Genomic DNA, 17,401 nt, shown 5'->3' on the forward strand with positions numbered 1-17,401 from the left:
CTCTGGGGATCAGGTAGATTCTCCTGCAGGGACGGTCCCTTCTGGTGCAGAGCTGGATCTTGCTGTCATGGATCTGCTGCTTAGGGTAGGGTACATGCAGTGCTAAGTGGAGGTGGGTGGGCAGAGAAGTGAACTTACTTCCCTTATCCACTCTGTTGGAAGCCTTCTGTGCTTAAGGCTTGCTATTTGGTCCCTAGCAGGAGGGGAAGGGCAGCAGCAGTGGAAAGCACAGGGTGAAATCTAGGCAACACAGAGGTTTCCTCCTCTAGTGTGCTGTACCCCTTTTCCTAGCATGTTTTCCTCTTCCACTGGGGTGTTAGTGGCTTTCATTGCTGCTTTGTTTTGCAATTTTCTCTTCTGCAAAAGTGTATTCTTTCCCTTCTACCTTCACAGGTGGATTTCTGGCCTTCCCCCCCCCAGGCCTCTACTTTCTTTAGTTGGGTCTCATTGACTTTTCTCCTTTACTTTCTTTTGAGTAACTGCATGTGACTTCTTGTGTCAGCAACCTCTTTAGCTTCACTCCATGCTGCCTGGTTATACAACCTGAACTAAAGGTGTTGTGGGTTGCTGTAGGCATTGGCTTAGACTCCTGCAGATGAAGGAAAGCTGCTTTGCCCAGGAGGGTGCTGTGGGCTGTGAACGAAGGAGAAGTTGAGGAAAAGCAGCCCTGAGGACAGCCAGCACCTGTCAGTGGAGGCTGCTGTGTGGTGCTGCTAATGAACCCAGGTACTCAGAAAGAAACCCGAATGCTGAACATCAGCATGTTTCGTCCCTGGTGCCTTCACTCTTTCCTGTGGAAGTGGTGTGTGCTGCCCTGCCATGTCTGCCCACTGTGTGGTTTTGGAAGCAAAGCCCAGCAACAGCACCTAATACAGGACTGCTCAAAATGAACATCCATGCTTGGCTGTATCTGAAATTTCCAAAGGCTCTCTTTGCTCTCTGGATCTTTCAGAACACCACCAGCCTCAAAAGAACAACCTCCTTCTTTGCCAGAGCTAAATAAGTTCTTTAAAAGCTTGCAGGTAGCAATTCCTTTCTTGACCAGCTATGCTCACCTGAAACCTTAAATGTGTGGCGGTTGCTATACTACAACCCAGGTGTTCATTAATAAAGTACCTGAAAACAAGTATCATAATAGTGATGCTTTTATTAAATTTCTTATGCTAGTATTACAATGTATCCTGGAGTGGAGAACTATACAGTATCTTACATGTTATAAATATATTTATTTCTGAAAATACATGAATATATTTCATATAATGCTGTAATAAAAAAAGAGTGCTAGTTCATTTAAAAAAAAAAAAAAAAAAAAAAACAAAGCAACCACAACCTATACTGTGAATGGAGGTGGTAGGGAATACCAGTTCATGATGCTATCTATGTCTTAAAACACTTTAAATTCAGTTTGCACTGATTCACATTCCTTACAGTGTCTGTAAAGCTGGAAGAATAATGGAGGGTGTAAGTTAATGCAGGATTTTAGTCCCCTGTATTTATGGAGATTATACAGACTATTCACAGAATAATCAAGTTATAAATCTTTCTAGCTTTGGATGAAGCTAGCAAGATATACAGTGAATAACCAACTCCTGCAGCAGCAGCTACAACTGAAACATTAAACACAACACCTACTTTATGGTGCTAACTTTGAGTCAGCACAGACTTTTTTTTTTCTTTTTTTATTGGGGTTTAGCTGTTGGGTTTTTTTTGGAGATGCTAAGTAACAACCCTTCTGAGTATTTGGAGAACCAGGCCTGGGCTGCTGCTTTCACTCACCCCTGCAAACTACAGCTGCCCTGGGAGAGCTTGGCTGGGGTGCTTGGAATCTCAGAAGAGATCCTGCTCTCCTTTTGAGGACTCCAAGGGCTCTAGCAGATCTGGGTGAGCAAGGGGGAAGCATCTGTTACTGAAAGGCTAAACCTGCTGAAATTGATCCATTCCTGCCAGCTTCTCAAATCTTGTTTCCCAGGCAAGTTAGGTTTAGGGAGGGACTTGACTTGCAATTATATTGTAATTTAGGGGGCAGAATAATCTTTTAACAAGAGGCAATGTTGGTTTAAATAAATCTTTACTCCATGTGCATTAATTATTGTGCTAGTACCAATATAAGAGCTGGTGTGCAGAGACCACTGCAACCATGGGATCTTCAGAAGCATGTGCTGCCTGTGCCTTGAGTCTGGAATCAGCGGACACGTGGCAATAAGGCAGCCACCAAACATGGCCATAGTGTTACATGGTTGTTAATGTGGCCCAAAAGAGCGGCAGCTTATAAAGGATGTATGTATTTGAATAACTCTTCCTTGCAGCTCTGTTCTCCCTCTTGCCTTTTCCCAGCAGAGAGTACAGGCTGAGCCATACAGCAGCATGACTACCCCACCTACAGCCTCGGGCCCCCACCTGCACAGTCAAAGGACTTAACCTGCAACTTAAAAGTAGGAATTCAAGCCTGGTTCTGCCCTCTGCCCCTGAGTGATAGTATAAGAGCTGGGCTGCCTGGTGAAGCTGAGGTGTTGCCTTGGATGCACCTTCTAGTCGCTTGAAAGGCTGGTCCCTGCAGTGCCCCTCACTCTGGTCTCTGCAGTGAGCCTGCACGATGCCAACTTCTGTGTAGGGTAGCGCTGGAATCGAGGGGCCTCTGCAGAAGGAGCAGGCCTACAGGATTAGAAGCTCATGGTGGATTCAGGAATGGCCTCATAGGAAGTCTTGGCTCTGCAGACTTGGTTTTCCCATTGGATTCCAGTAAAATGGCACAGCTGGCCCAATGCTGCTCTGAAGGGAGGAGCTGTGTGGGGGACAAGCAGAGACTGCAACTCAACCCCCCCGGAGGGAGGGAGGAGGCTGTCCTTCCAACAGCCACTTCTGTCACTGGGCAAGGAGTTCCTGGCACTCTTCTAGATGCTGCTGTGTGCTACAAAGCTTAAGTTTATTTCAGCTGGAGAAGGTCCCCAGAAAGCAATGATAACTTAAAAGCTTCAATGTTTCGGGCAATTCTGTTCGTAACCCAAAGAGGAGGAATAATTTCCAAATCTTATTTAAAAGTCTCTTGGTTATGTTGCCAAGATGCCAACAGCAATTTTCATCTGTAGCTTGACTTTTGTACGTATACTTCAGATTCAGGAGCGAAGCAGTACGTAGCTGAGCATGTATCTGTCCGCAGACCCTTCTCAACCTCCCCCTTCCCTCTTTCCCTTCCAATGCTCAAATCGGAGTTGCTCTGTTGACAGCTGTAGGATGCCAGTTGCACGAAGTAACCCGGGGGTTCTTGGTTTTGTGTCCATTGGTGTTGCCACTTTGCCTTCCTGAAACAGAAACATGCAGTGAATGTGAGAGATTAGAAGGGGTTTCTCTGCATTTAACCCATGGGCTGAGTTGGGAAGGTGGAAGATGAGGCTGAGCCTGGTTCTCTTTTAGTCTTGACTATGGGCAGATTGTCTCTTTCCCAAGACATCTGGTTGGCTTATTATTTGGGAGTCTTTTGACTGATGGCAGAAAAATGAATTTGCTGCTGTACTTTTTGTAAAAAGGCTGCATGATGCAGCCTACATGACTACAAAGGCCTTTAAATTGTGGTTTTGTTTTTTTTTTTTAAAGAAAAAGCAGGGGGACTGTTAAAATGAAGGTGTATGGGCTAGTCCTCAGCTGGCATAAACCCATACAAAATTCTGACCTGTTCCTGTCTTTGCATGTTGGATCATGTCTGGATGAAGGAACAGGACCATCTCATTTTTGTGCTGAGAAGAGGCAAAAAAAACCCCAACCCACAAAGAAACATATGCTGCTTTACTTATTTTACCTTGTTCCATTTGACTGGGGTTATCAGAAAGGCCATATGTTTTCATTCTTTGTATTTTGCCCCAGAACAATCATGGAGTTCCTCTCAGTTTTCTTCAGCTCCGAAGACATAATATCTGGCCTTAACAAATGGAAAAATACAATTAAATCTGACAGTGGTCAGAACTCATGGCTGTGTTTTTAGCATTAATATGCTATGCATATGTACCGAACATCCAAGCTGCACCCAAAGCAGCTTCCCCCTCTCCAGTTTGAAATTCCAAAACAGATGCTGTCCAAATATTTGTGGCAGCATCCAAGAAAAGACAGCTACAAAATGCAGCACTTGGCATGGAGTCATAATGTAACGGATGGACACAAACATCATTTTGTTGAGAGCAACCAGTATTTTCTGCCTAGCTGGAAGCGAGGGGGAGAGACTGGTGGGTGAATGTCACACGTCACAGGGAAGTAAAAAATTCTGGCCTGAAGTACTAAGTAGGAAATGAGACGTTTTGAAGAACAACACTAAGCTAGCTGCTGTGGACTGTCTCCAACTTAACTTTTTGTTGGTTATTTATTACATACAGTTGAAATAAGTGTAATGCATCCTGTTTGGTTGTAATGGCTTAGTTAGCTCAGGCCTCCAGGACTTATGAAAGACAAACCTTTTGAAACACTTCTTAAAAATAGCTGCTGTTTAAGAAAGAAAAGCTGTAGGTTTGGGGGTTTTAATGCAATATTTCAAAGCTATTTACAGAAAATAAATAGCTATTTATTTCAAATAATAACAATAGCTTTTTACTTCAAATCTTTGATTTGAAGAAGTTTTCAACTCAAAGTCCTGACTGATGTGGTGCAGACTCTTTATTGCTACTAATTTGTTTTCTTTTTAATCTAAATGTACAATTTTTTGTTTTGTTCAGCTCTTAATTCTTTTACAATGCAACGGTCAAACTTCTGCCTTGATGTTATTCTTTAAGTCTTTGGCTGCTTCTCAACCCTGAGCACAGAGATCTCCCTTGGTAGTAATTTCCCATGTCAAGAGCAGCGGTCAGACCTGGGTCTGAGGCTCTAGGGCCCTTTTCAGCCTTTACCATACAATACTGAAGATGGGGTTTTTGTAATGTTAGAACTGCACTGTCCTTCCTAACTTACTTCACCCTAACCACAAAGTAGTCGTCATACAGCAGCAAGCTTTTGGTGGCTGTCAGACTGAAACTAGCATCCTTACCATGAAAGATACTGTAATTTGAGGTTAGCTCATTCCCACACAGCTGCATTAAAGCTGCAGCTCCCATAGATAGGCAGGTGGGCGTGTCTGCACAGGAATGCCAGGCTGGCATTGCCCAAACCTTCCAAAATTAGATCCTGCCCTGGAAAGGGGTTGGGGATAGCATCAGAAAAACTCCTGAGCACAATTGCTTTCACTGAGATGGCTGGCTCTGTACCTCTGCCAGGACTGGAACAACTGCTGGGCCAGTCTGCTTCTGGGCAGCAGTCACGGCAAGTAGCGGGAGACTGCATGTCTTGTCTGTTTGTCCTCAAAGGGAGCTAGGGAAAGTCAGGAAGAATGATACGAAGGTGCTAATGCACAACTTGACCCTGGATTTTTGGGGATCGTTTGTAACACCATTCTAGCCAGAGACAACTTCACACATTTTATAATGTCAGATGGAGTGGCAACGTACAGGCAATAAATTGATCAAGGTAAGCTCCTGCAGAATTTGCAGAACAGCTTTCACAGGCCAGGCTTAGATTCTCTCCTCACTGTTCAAAGCAGCATCAGACTGTAATTGTTTAACTAGGGCAAGTATTTGACCGTATGATGCTCCACTATCATTTGAGAACAGTTTTCTGTCACTAAACCAGTGAGAATTGAAAGGCAAAAAGTTCTTGTCTTGGGGGTCATTTGAGCTAGAAGCGAGTTCCTTGCTCTTTGTGGAGGGATCATTCTGCAACGGTTTGGGGAATAAATCCACTTTTCTTGCCATAGGTCAGATCCAGGTCCATGTGCTGCTTAAGTTCATAACATCACGATCAAGTCATTCATCAGCCTGTTCTGGCCCTTTGCACAAAATAGATGTTGCTTTGCGGGAGTAAACGTACCAGCAGGAAAAAGAAAATGAAATGAAAACCTGAGCCTGTTTAGAACAATGTATGACAAACCACTGAGTCTTGTGCTAGTATGTTTACCTTGGCAGGCCCGCCCCTCTCCCGCTGGAAGAACCAAGTTCTCTCTCTCTACTATGAGAATTCCTTTGTGGATGTTAAAAAAAAAGGAAAAAAGACAGAAAAGAAAAACAAAACAACCGCCCTGGAGCAGATCATTCATCATAAGCAGACTGGGAGCATGAAAGGGAATTTGCTTTGACCTAGTTACAAAAACAAAACCAGAAAGACTTTCTCTAATTGCCCAAATGACTCAAGTGGGACTGGGTGTCAAGAGCAACAAATCTCTGCTTCCTTCAGAGCTGTATGTTAATACAGGGCACCAGGCTCCAACCTGTTCCAGTTCAAGACCTTGGGAGATGTCTCTGAGCCAAGGAAGCCCGGGTAAGCAAAAGCCAGCCAACTCCATATGCCTGCATGTACAAACAGGACCAGGAGCCAGGACAAACATGTTTCATAAATTATAACAAAGACAGTGGCTTTAAATGCTGAGAGTGTCAGGGCTTCAACATTTGCTTTGCCAAGAGCTGCAGACAAGTGAGACTTTCTTGCTTTACCATTCTGGTACTGCTGTAGGAAGGCCTGGCCTCCTGTCCAGCAGCATTTGCAGGGCTGTCATTGATCCACTAAACCTAACTTTTTATTTCAAAGGAGCCTGAGGGCAACTAGGTATCCAAAATGCCATAGGAGCAAGGTGACCAGCTTTTCCAGGCACCAGTGAAAAGCCCAGTGTCAGTGCATTGCTATTGCAGGGTGTGGAGTAAAAAGAACAAGAGCAAATACAGCTAGGGCTGGGGAAAAAGAGCTAGGAAGCAGAAGAGGAACTGGAAGGAGATAAGGGGCATGAGTAGAGGCAAGGGTTTTATGTAGCTATAAGGGAGAAGAAAGTTAGTGAAAAAAAATAGAAGGCCATTCTTCACCAGCTACAGAAAGCAGCCTGGAAAAATCAGTGTACAAGGTCTCTGGGGCTGCCCAGTTACAGCTGAGTAAAAAATCGTCCATTTGGCATCTCGCAGTACAGCATTTCCATGACAGTAGTAGTTGTCCAGTATATGTGTGAAAGTAGCAAAAGCTATTTCTGTTAGGAGCTATTGGGCTGGCCCTTCATTGGAAGTACATCGATGTAGTCTGCTGAGGACCTAGCCTGCAATTCTCACACCGGGAGCACCGGTGGTGTCCTCAGTGCTGCAGGGAAAGGGCCAAGCGGGAGGTTGCAGAGACAGGACTTTTCTGAAGCCCAAATAAAGTCCTGGTTCTATTCAGGTTTAGAGGGAAGGTTCAAAAGAGTTTGTATTTTTTCCCAGCTGGTTCACTGTCTATTTTAGATGGAACTGTTTGATCTCTTTCTGCTTTGTGTTTCTTTCAGTTTCCCAAACAATAGGAGGAAGCGTGCCTGTTACGTGTGCTTGGGCCCCAACCAAGCTTTTCCCAGCTGGAAAAATCACTCTATGAACTACAGAGGGATTTTTTTCCAGCTGTAATTACAAGATTCCCAGTTCCCATATGCATTTTGTAAGGTAGGTACAGGCTGTCTAAGGGGAACAATGGGACATTCCTGAGTGCTTTAACAACTGCTGTTTCCCTACCATCACACCCTCTAAAACCTGAGGAGGGCTTAAGCACATTTGAGCTGTTCCGCTCAAGGTTACCAAGACCTCAGCTGAAAAAACACAGGGAGGTGCACAGCTCCATGTAATGCTCCTGCTTTGGCGAGTAAGATACCCAGGCTCTTCCTGTTACCTGATTATATAAGCAAACACCCCAAATTCACCAGACCAGCTGGGAGGACTTGGCAAGCGCACAGGGAATATCTGTGCAAGGGGTAGCTAGCTGGCAGCACTGTCATCACCTCAGATAGACATGCACCACAGAGTATAGCTCAGAGGCCAGGCTGTAACTAGCCTGGTAGACAAACTTGCCCAAGGGACCAGCACAGATCCCTTAACAGAAATGAGATCTCATGCTTGACCCAAATGTTCAGCTACAGCAACAAGCAGGTCCCAGCCATGAGCACACACTCAGCAAACTTCATCTCCCCTTCCTCTGACAGGAAACCTTCCAGCTGATCCTGACTGTCCCATCCCATCACACATCAGATGCAATATGGGTTACTGTTCCACTGGATGAAAGGTTTCACACCTTGGTGGATAGAGAGCATTAACCTCGACTGTAATGCTTAGGAGGGAGCAGAAAGAAAAATAATTAGGCTACAGAATGGCTCTGGCTAATTGTCAACATCCCCTTGCCCTGTTGGGGATAAGCACCTTCTTTTAGGGACCCTAATGTTTCCATTATTCTCACACAGGTAACATTATCCAGTTGGGATCTCAGAGCACCTGGGCACTAAGGAAGCAAATGGCTGTGCTGGCCAGGACCACCACGTGCAATGGAGAGAAGGTAAGGAGAGGTCTTCTCTGGCCAGCAACAACCAGAGGTCAATCTCCCACCACCTCCTCCCAACACTAAGCAAAAATCTCCCACAGCTCTGCCTTACCTGTACAACTGTGGGCAGGACCTCTTCAGAGCAGCGGAGGACAGCCCCAGCTTGTTCTGGTTTCTCAGCCGTGTCTTCCTCATAAGATCCCTCATTCTCCCCCAAGCATGGCTCTCACCCTAGGGAGCAAAAAGAAACCACAACTTGAAGGACCAGAGGCTAGCTGCTGGCAGACCTCATCTGGCCAACATATGATGCTTTGGGGTACTCCAGGGTGGTAGGAAGAGGGGAGCTGCTTCATTTTGGACAGATAAGAGTCAGGGCCCACAAAAGAATTTTTAACACCCTGCAATGATGCCCAGTGGCCAGGTTGTACCTGTATAGGACACAATGAGACAAGATAGATCAACTGTCAGTAATACCATCCTTTTTGTATTTTATTTAGTAACATTTCTGTATCTAGGACCCTGCTGTTCTGACTTAAAGTTTCAGAGAGTGAGGGCACTTCACTGGTGAGTGCTGAGTAGCTGCTTAAAGGCACGTTTCACCTTATTGTTATACTGTACTAAAGGAAAAGATCGGTTTGGTTTCCTACCTACGCACATGCACCCAGGGGGGCCTTTACAAGAAAAAACAACCCAAAAAAGCCACTTGACTCCCTTCTTTCTATTAGGCCAGGTGCACTGGTATCAGCCCTTTTCAAGGTGGTGACTTTTGTGGACCATGAATTAGAAGAGATCAAGCCTTTGTTTCCCTGTCTGCAAGCCACAGCTATTGGGCACATACATTTGAAATGCTAATAGAGATTATCAGGAGGTCAGGGAGTCTCATGAGGCCCTCCCTCATGTTTGTTCTCTCTGGGCTGAGCTCATCTGGACTCATGAACTGAAAAGAAGCCACGCATCAAAAAAATCTCATTATTTTTTGCTACATTGTTTTAAATTTCCTAAAGTAATGGCTGGAAAACCTTGGGAACAGAACAAAAAAGATCATGCCTCAGGACTAGCATAATGGGGAGAAACGATTCCCGTTTCGGTGAAGTTCTCAAACCATTGTCACGTTCGGGGCATTGTTCTGCCCCGTCCCGAGGTGCCTTCCCACTGTGCCACCAGCAGAGCCATTACTCCATGAGTTGTGGCCACCTTGGGAGCACAACCTGGCGACTGCCCAGCCCCACACACCAGCCCAGGCAGAGCCAATTGCGGTAATTCTTCTTGGGGCTCTGCTAAGTTTTCCGTTTAAAACTTCAGATGAGGTCATGGGCTCCGCTGAAAACTGCAACACCGGTTTCTGTGCTATTGAGTTAATTGCGCGTAAGTGAGACTGTTTACTCATGGAAATATCAAACCTTTTGTGTTTGCTACTAGGATTAACGTATGCTATGGAAGGGTTTTGGAGGCCTCAGCAGTTAGTCCCTCATTGTGCTGGTGTTGTCCCAGAAAAGCAATCAGTGCTAATATCACAGAAAGCCTGAGCAGTTGCCTGTTCCTGAAGGCTAGCTAGCTGTTGCCTGCAGTGGGGCTGGGAGGACAACGGGCCACATGCAGTAAGTCGTAATACATGTCTGTCTGTTACTTTGATAGTAAACTTCGGGGGTCAGTGAACCTCTTTTGTTCATGTATAATGCTGTGCACTACAGGGGCTTGGTCCATGATAATGCAGATACAAGTTAAATACATTGTGCAAAGGCAGTACATACCGAGATGATCTTGCTGACGTCCAGACCCTAAAAACAAAAGGCAAATACACTGATAAATAACAAGACAGTGAGACCATTTCAAAGTGCTGGGAACAGACTGGGCTCTGTTCTCAGCTCTGCCCTGGAGTCCACCCATAACCTTGGTCAAGTCCTTTATCTCTTTAGGATTCAGTCTCTCCTGTGTGTGATAATCCCTTCTTTCCTCCTCTGCCTCTCTTTTGTGTTTAAACTGCCAGCTCATGTGTATAGCACGTAGTAGCCTGGGGACTAGTGTAGCAGGATTCCCATATAGTACCTGCCCTGTAGAAGTAAACGGGGCATTTCATGCTCAGGGTACAAAATGCAATACTAAGTGACAATATTAAGATGTGGTGTAACAAGAGAGCATGAGGATTCAGTTTAAAGTGTGTGGATCTTGATTCTGCAGTCCTGTGAAGTCATCAGGGCTTCCCATGTGCTTAAAATAATGCTCATACTGCAGAAGTTGGCTGGACACAAGCCAGAGCACGGAGCACCTTTCAGGATTCAGCCTTGATTTGGTTTCTGAAGTTCATCAAAGTATTTGCAACCTATTTGCAACTTTGGGGTGGAAATTTCATAAGAAGGGCTTTCCTGTGAGAGACCTACTCCTTCCTCTTTCCTGTCAGGCTGGGAATACTCCTGATTAGAGCCTCTGCCCTGACATTTCAGCACTTCTGATCCCCGCCGGAACCTGAAAGTGCTGAGGCAGCCACAAACAATGGGAAAGAAAGGGAGAGGAGGAGAAGCATTCATCCTGGCTCCCTTGGATTTCAGCAACATGGTTTCCCTGAAACATGCTTTGGGGACTGGAGCTAATTACACCGATATGCTGCCAGTGTGGTAATAAGTGTTGCCAGCTAAGAACTGACCCACTAAAATTTTTATATGTGGTAATGAATGTGTGCTTGGTTTAATCTCGCTAGCAGCAGTAGTGAAGATACTTACGACAGAGTTCACATGTTGAGTTATCTGGAGTTAGTGAGGGCTAAAGCCCATGCTGCTGTTTGTAGTGCTCCTCTCCCCTGCAGCAGTACTCTGTGCCTTTCTTGACATAAAGACAAAGCCACTGTCTTCATTTAAGGCTGGGAGCAGAGAGGCACAGGGCACCCTGGCCCTCACTGTCCCAGGCCTATTCAGTATCAGACAGGCTTGTTCTCCCGGCATCCCACTCTGCTCTACCTGAGTAGAACTTTTCCCTGCTTCTCCCACAGGTCCCACTCGGAGTCTGGCTCCAAGCTTACCACTCACCTTTCTTACTGCAGGGTCCTTTGACGGAAAAGCCTGTCTCTCAGCCATATTACCAGCTTCTCTGAACTCATTCTCCTTGTTCCTATTGTTTGATGACTTCCTGAGCCCCGGCTGGCTGTTTCCTGATTCCGGGTATCTCTCTCTTCCTGCAACGAAACGCAAGGCCTGCTAGGACAGCCTCTGGGCAGCGCTGCCAGCAAGCTCCGACTCCAGATGGGAAGAGAACCCCAAGGACTTAATGATGGGATGAGCCCCCATGTGTCTTCATGCCACTATAGTGGAAAGAAGGTAAATGCTCCAGTAAAGTGTCTGACCACGGCAGCACTTTCTAATGGCTTCCTCATGGTCTTATTTCCCTTCCAGGCCTGCTCTGAAACTGCCGGGAAAGAGCATTTCTGAGCCTCAGCACTAGAGATCCCAAAGGCCATTTACACTCTGACTCAATCTTGCTAGGAGGTGTGTTGATGTTCTGCATTGCACCAGGTATTAGAGGCAGGCTGAAGTCCAAGGTTTGAAATAAACTAATCAGCCTCACTTAGTGGGCTGGTTCACCTCTAACATTGGATCCAGACTTTTCAGCTGGCTTTATCATCAGTAGGCTGAGCCCAGTCTTTCTCAGCCTCCTGGAAAAGTTGGTCTCTGGATCCAAGCTTTGCAGCTGGGGCTTATTTCCACTCGGTCTATAGCATAAGTCATCCTCCAGGAATGTGTTCTGTGCCTGCTTGAGAGAGTAGGAGACTAACAACAGGCATAAGGCTTTCCATCTTAGATCAAATCCTACCTTGGTTGGGGGGATTTTAAAGCCACATGGAGGGGCTCCACTAATGGACCCATTCAGGCATGCAAAGTTTCCAAAAGAGACCCATTTTCTAACAAACACGTTTGTCCTAATCTTTGTAGCCACAGCTGCAAACTAAAAAGTCCTGCTTCACACATGTGAAGCAGCAAGCGTTAAAATTGTAGGTGTAGACAAAGTATTTTAAAATGCATCTCTTAGAATTCCAGCTAAGGTATAGTTCCACTAACACCTTGCACTGTTCCCATCTGTCTTTCCTAGGGAAAAGGAAGTTGCTGATCAGCTTACTTCACCAACTGGTGGCAAGCAGTAGGGCAGGTTAGAGTTATTTGAACTCACCATTGCAGCTGCTTAGCTTTTCAGTGTTCGCTCCTATTTCTGGGATGATGGAAAGATCAGAAGGGTTTCCAGTCTGAACCAAGAGGCTGTGAGGTCTGCTCCTCCCAGCAAAAAATGTCTTCATGTCTTGGTATGAGTTGAGGAAGACGCTGGCAGCTCCACAGGAGCAATGCTGCAGAAGGTATTCCTACCCCAGACAAAAAGAAAGCATGCAGACTCTTAGGTTGCCACAGCCCAATGTAACCAGGTGGTACGATGGTACAGACAAATTGCAATCATTCCAGCCCAGGGATGCCCAGCCTTGTCCTGAGACCCATCAGAACCCAGACAAATTATTTAATTCTGTAAAAGGGTGAGCAGCCTGAAGTTGGTAATATAGATTTTTCATGGGTTCATTGGTATTTAACTTAAATTGCCTAATATTCAGCATTTGGGGGGGTTTGTGTCCCAGAAGGAATTGAATACAAGTTTCTAAACACAGAGCTGCTCAGCTAAGGCATTTGTATAAATAAACAGATCTGTTATAACAGTGACTTGCATTTTAAGATAATGTTATTTGTTTTGGCATGTGCACAGACAACGATATCTTGTATTTTTATTGATGGGATACCATAGTTTGCTTGCATGTTACCAGTCAGTTTCACTGCATGTGGTACTTCAGCTGGTGTACTTCTGCTGTAGCTGGTATGGTGGGAAGGGGAGATTTTCTACCTTGCACAACCATGTTGCACAAGAGTTTAGTAGGGTAGAAAGCAAGGCGAGCTTTACCCAGCTGAAGTGGAAAGGGAACCAGACTGTTTATTGGTGTTGGGACCAGGACAGGCCAACACCAGTTTAGCACCTCTGGAGACCCCCAAGCGACTGACAGTTTTAATGTAACATCTTATTTGGATGAGTTGCCACAGCAGCACGGCACTTTGCATCACCTATACCTTTGGAAGCTGCTTTGAAAATATGATGAAAGATGCTGCTTTTGGCCCACAGCATTAAAGATTTCCATGTAAAGCAACGGATGTGGAGTAACCGTGTTCCCTTTGTGTCACAGGATCAAAATGTCATCAGTCTCTGTGGTGGTGTCTGTACAGCTCTCAAGAACAGCATCAGGAGCGCTGGCTACCCACGATCCTCACGACCAGCTCTTAATACCACACTAACCCATCTCTGCTCTGGGGGTTGTGTTTTCCCTAGCTATGTCTGGGGTATGGAAACCTTTCCATGCTCATAGTCTGCATGGAGAGTGAACATGGTTTGGAAAGTAGCTTAGGACTCCCTCCAAGACACGGTATGGACAGCAACCTCCGAGTCTCATGGCAAATGGGGGTAGTAGTGTTCCTCTTCTACGCAGAGGGGCTGTAACTCTGAAGAGGAAAATGACAGACAGCTGCTCAGATATAGGAGATCCAGGCACCCCAGAGATACCCGAGAGAGAGCACCCAGTTTTGCAGAGCACATTGCAAGTGCTGCATGTTACATCTGGGGGTCCAATTCCCCACTGAACAGTATGGGACAAATGCAGCTGAGAAGGCACCGCTGAGAAATCTTGGAAAATACCAAAAAGATCAAAGTTTCAAATATTTAAATGAAAGCATGGTGCCTTTCATTTCAGTGGGAGCTGGGGAGGAGGGGACACATACACCAGATGAGGATTTGACCCTGAAGTTGCAGCTTGGAAGAGTTACTTTGAGCAATGACTCACAGTTGTAAAGCTTCAGGAAATGTGTTAACAATTCCCAGGCTCTATGTAGGAGGCTGCATTCCTCTAGGCATGAGAGATGGGTACATGGAAATGACGGGCTACTCTGCTCTGCAACCTGACTCACAACTTGGCTTTGGCTCTGAGGAGGAGTCAGTCACCTACTGCAGATCCAGCCCCAGCAGGTGGGAAAGCAGCACCGGGGGAGGAATGACGCTGTCAGGAGAATAAAAGACTCGCCACAGCATGGCTGGGAAGAAATAGCTGAGTATGACAAACCCCTTCTGTTCCTTTGGGGAGTGATAAAATAAATAGAACGGAAGGGGAGGAAAAAAGCTGGAAACCTGGTGTGATGGCCAAAGAAAAAGCACTGAGAAGCAGAGGTGGGGTAGAGCCGAACAAAATATGCAGGGGCTAAAAAATGCTGTTTAGGAGGATGCTGAAATGATTTGCAAATTTCAGTCAAATTTCCCAGCTACCTCTGGCTGATAAAAAAAGACAAATGGGAACACTGAGATGTTTCATGTCAGAGATTCTTCATTTGGCAGCTCAGAAGTGCAGGAAGGGAAATAGAACATGGATTTGGGTAGTGGTACCACTGCTTCTCTTTCCCATTGTGTCTGTTTTGGGGGAAATTCTGGGATTTTGACAGTTTGAAACCAGAAAGAAAAGAGTGAGCTTTTAATTCAAAACACAATCGCTAAGGAGGTCCATGGAAATGTTTTGTTATGATAGCATTGATGGAGGGATTGTTCTTGGGAGTTTTCAGCTGTAGAGAAGTTAAGGCTACCGACTTCGAGCTGTCCATCGCATGAGGTGAGAAGGACGCATTTTAACTCAACAGAAGCAAGCACAGCTGGGAAACAAACCTGAACAAGAACAGAAACCCAAGCCCAAGGGAAGCTGAGCCCACTGTGGTGGGCGAGGGCTCCCTGAAGACCAGAGCAGCCTGCCCAGGTGGGTGTGGGGTCAAGTAAATCAGCATCTTCCCTCACACAGACTTGGAACTTTCCATCTGGGCCTTGAGTATATCATTTAATAGAAGATACTATGGTGTCTGCTTACCTCTTTTATCTGGCTCATCTTCTGCTCTTTCTGCAGGCTACACACTTGCTTTTGGAGACGCAGGTTGTGCTCCTGCAGCTGCCCAATCTTCTCAATCAGTTGGCAGATGTGTTCCAGGTATCCCAAACCAGATCCCAGGGCTTTGCTGTTACCTTGGTTCACCTGCAATGACAATGCATCTTGGACCATGGAGTAACAGCAGAGCAATCCTTACTAGCAGTTGGGAGCCCAGCACACTCCTTACAGTGGGCTGTGATAAAGACACTCAGGCTTCCTCGTGCAAGTGGCTTTGGTTATAGCCAGATCTAAAGTACAGTGCTGCTTGCTCACAGCTCTTTTCTGGATTACTCAGCAAGATGCGCCATTAGAGGGACTCTTCTGACTGATCACAGGCTGACGCAGAGGAAAACCTCGTGACAGCCTGTTTCTAGTTCCACCTCCCAGGCTAAATGTTGTCTTTTACTGGCCACAGGACCCTTGCAAACAAATATAGTTCTACTGTATGGTACAGATGGCTGGGGTTAGTATGGCTCTTAGCCCATAGCCCTCAGTGCAAGTCACACTTACATCTACTGAGGCTGAGCTTGGCTCCTACCCAAAGGCACATATATGCAGGTTACAGTGATTTGCTGCTTTGTGACCAACTTGGGGGTCCATTTTGTCTGCCTTTGGCAATCTGCAACCATTATGGCACAGCTGAACTCAGACCCTCCTCACTGGTGGGTCAGTGAGAGGGACATGGGTCTGAACCAAGCTGCCAAAGTGAAAGAACATCTTTCCACTGGTCTTTAGCAGATCCCAGCTTACATCCCTGCTGTTACTTTCTCAGTCATTAAGAGATGCCTGAAGAAAGTCTGCAGGATCGAGTTTGCCAACTGGCTATCGCAGGATATTCTGTACCACTGATCTCTCCACACCTAGCACCTGCAGAGTCTCACTGCTACTCAGGCAAGGGCAGTGCCAGAGACAGACAGTAATCCTGTGGCAGAGGAAAGGCAACGGTGCTTCCCAGCCTCCTGCTCTGCGCTTCGCCGTTTCTGGCCCCAGGACTTCCCCATGCATGGCAAGTGTCCTCTCCTGTGCCACAAGTGGACTCTGCCGAATGTGCTGCTAACAAACACGTGCGGAGGCTCACTTCCACCTTGGCGCTGCCTGCTGATATGCGTGTGATATCAGTAAGTAAAATAAGCCTCGAACTTTACAAAAGCAGCACTCTAAGTTTATCTTATTTCAAAAAATAAGTTCCCTCTACAAAAGCAGGAAGCTTACTCTGTCTCCTTTCCCACAACAATCTACATTTTTGGGGAAATGCCAGCCTTGGGACTCTTCCTGTCTTTTCATTATGTCAGAAAGCTCATGGTGTGTTCAAAAATAATCAACATTAGGATTTACTTCTTTTTAAACAAATGATGATACAAAGTTATTTATAAACAGGTATTATTATGTCCAGATGCTTTTGTGTCTGAGGCTGGGACAGAGGTCACATGAAATCATATGAAAAACTGTGATGACTCTAAGCCGACCAGTCATTCACATTCATGATTTTTATTTTCCTCTCGGGCAGAGCCTGCAGAAGTGGTGGCAAGACAAAGGTTACTCAGCCAAAAAACTGAGTCCTTAGCATGTCTGTGCAGTGGGAAGGGGTACAGCCCCAGGACCCACAGGGAGAACAAAACCTACATGGTGTCTGCTGGGAAAAGCTTGAGTCAAAAGCACTATAACCAACATATCTGAAAGCAACTAGGGATTTGGGGGTGCCCAGCCTCAGAAGCATGATTTTCAGAAAGTACGTGAGCATCAGCTTCTGAAAATCTGGCAGTTTTGAGCTGTCCCAAAATGGGTAGTCCGAAGTTCCTCATTATCCTTGAAAACATAGGCTTTCTGCCACTCTGTACCCTCTTTTTGCACATTTAACAACTTCCCTTTCTGCCAGTTTGCTGTTGCAGTGACTGATGGCATGTCTGTATCGCCCTAAGGACACAGTGAGCAAATCCAGCCTGTTACAGCTGTAGAAACACAAGGGAAGACTACAAGGGACAGAGGAGCTCCTGGAAAAGACGGTAAAGTAAAACATTTGGCTGTAACCTCAGGACTGGGGAGAAAGCATGAAGCATTTGACTGTGACCTCTTTCAGTTAGAGACCCTCTTTTTTGTTCCATACTT

The 17,401-nt window shown here is 45.8% G+C and overlaps 2 protein-coding genes across 8 annotated transcripts in view; one reads left to right on the plus strand and one right to left on the minus strand.

The window, feature by feature from the left end:
• Positions 1–1,127: 1,127 nt before the first annotated feature.
• Positions 1,128–17,401, minus strand: part of LOC115348364 — a 32,690-nt gene continuing 16,416 nt past the window's right edge. For all 4 annotated transcript variants that reach the window (XM_030030922.2, XM_030030920.2, XM_030030924.2 and 1 more), the window contains exons 3-9: positions 15,239–15,400; positions 12,481–12,667; positions 11,346–11,491; positions 10,077–10,103; positions 8,438–8,556; positions 3,794–3,913; positions 1,128–3,299 (exon numbers count right to left, since the gene is read on the minus strand). In XM_030030922.2, the coding sequence (XP_029886782.1) occupies positions 3,817–3,913; positions 8,438–8,556; positions 10,077–10,103; positions 11,346–11,491; positions 12,481–12,667; positions 15,239–15,400 (738 nt within the window). In that variant the 3' untranslated portion in view covers positions 1,128–3,299; positions 3,794–3,816. The remainder of the gene's footprint in view (positions 3,300–3,793; positions 3,914–8,437; positions 8,557–10,076; positions 10,104–11,345; positions 11,492–12,480; positions 12,668–15,238; positions 15,401–17,401) is intronic.
• HELLS (helicase, lymphoid specific) overlaps positions 11,497–17,401 on the plus strand; it is a 71,343-nt gene continuing 65,438 nt past the window's right edge. The window contains exons 1-3 of one of the 4 annotated variants that reach the window (XM_041127228.1): positions 11,497–11,633; positions 16,160–16,413; positions 17,172–17,298. The gene's annotated coding sequence lies outside the window, so the exon portion shown is untranslated. Of the gene's footprint in view, positions 11,634–14,939; positions 15,131–16,159; positions 16,414–17,171; positions 17,299–17,401 lie in introns of those variants that run through there. The other 3 variants (XM_041127227.1, XM_041127229.1, XM_041127230.1) reach the window with 3 other exon arrangements.

This window comes from Aquila chrysaetos, chromosome 11 (assembly GCF_900496995.4).
Source record: "Aquila chrysaetos chrysaetos chromosome 11, bAquChr1.4, whole genome shotgun sequence".
Lineage (NCBI taxonomy): Eukaryota > Metazoa > Chordata > Aves > Accipitriformes > Accipitridae > Aquila > Aquila chrysaetos.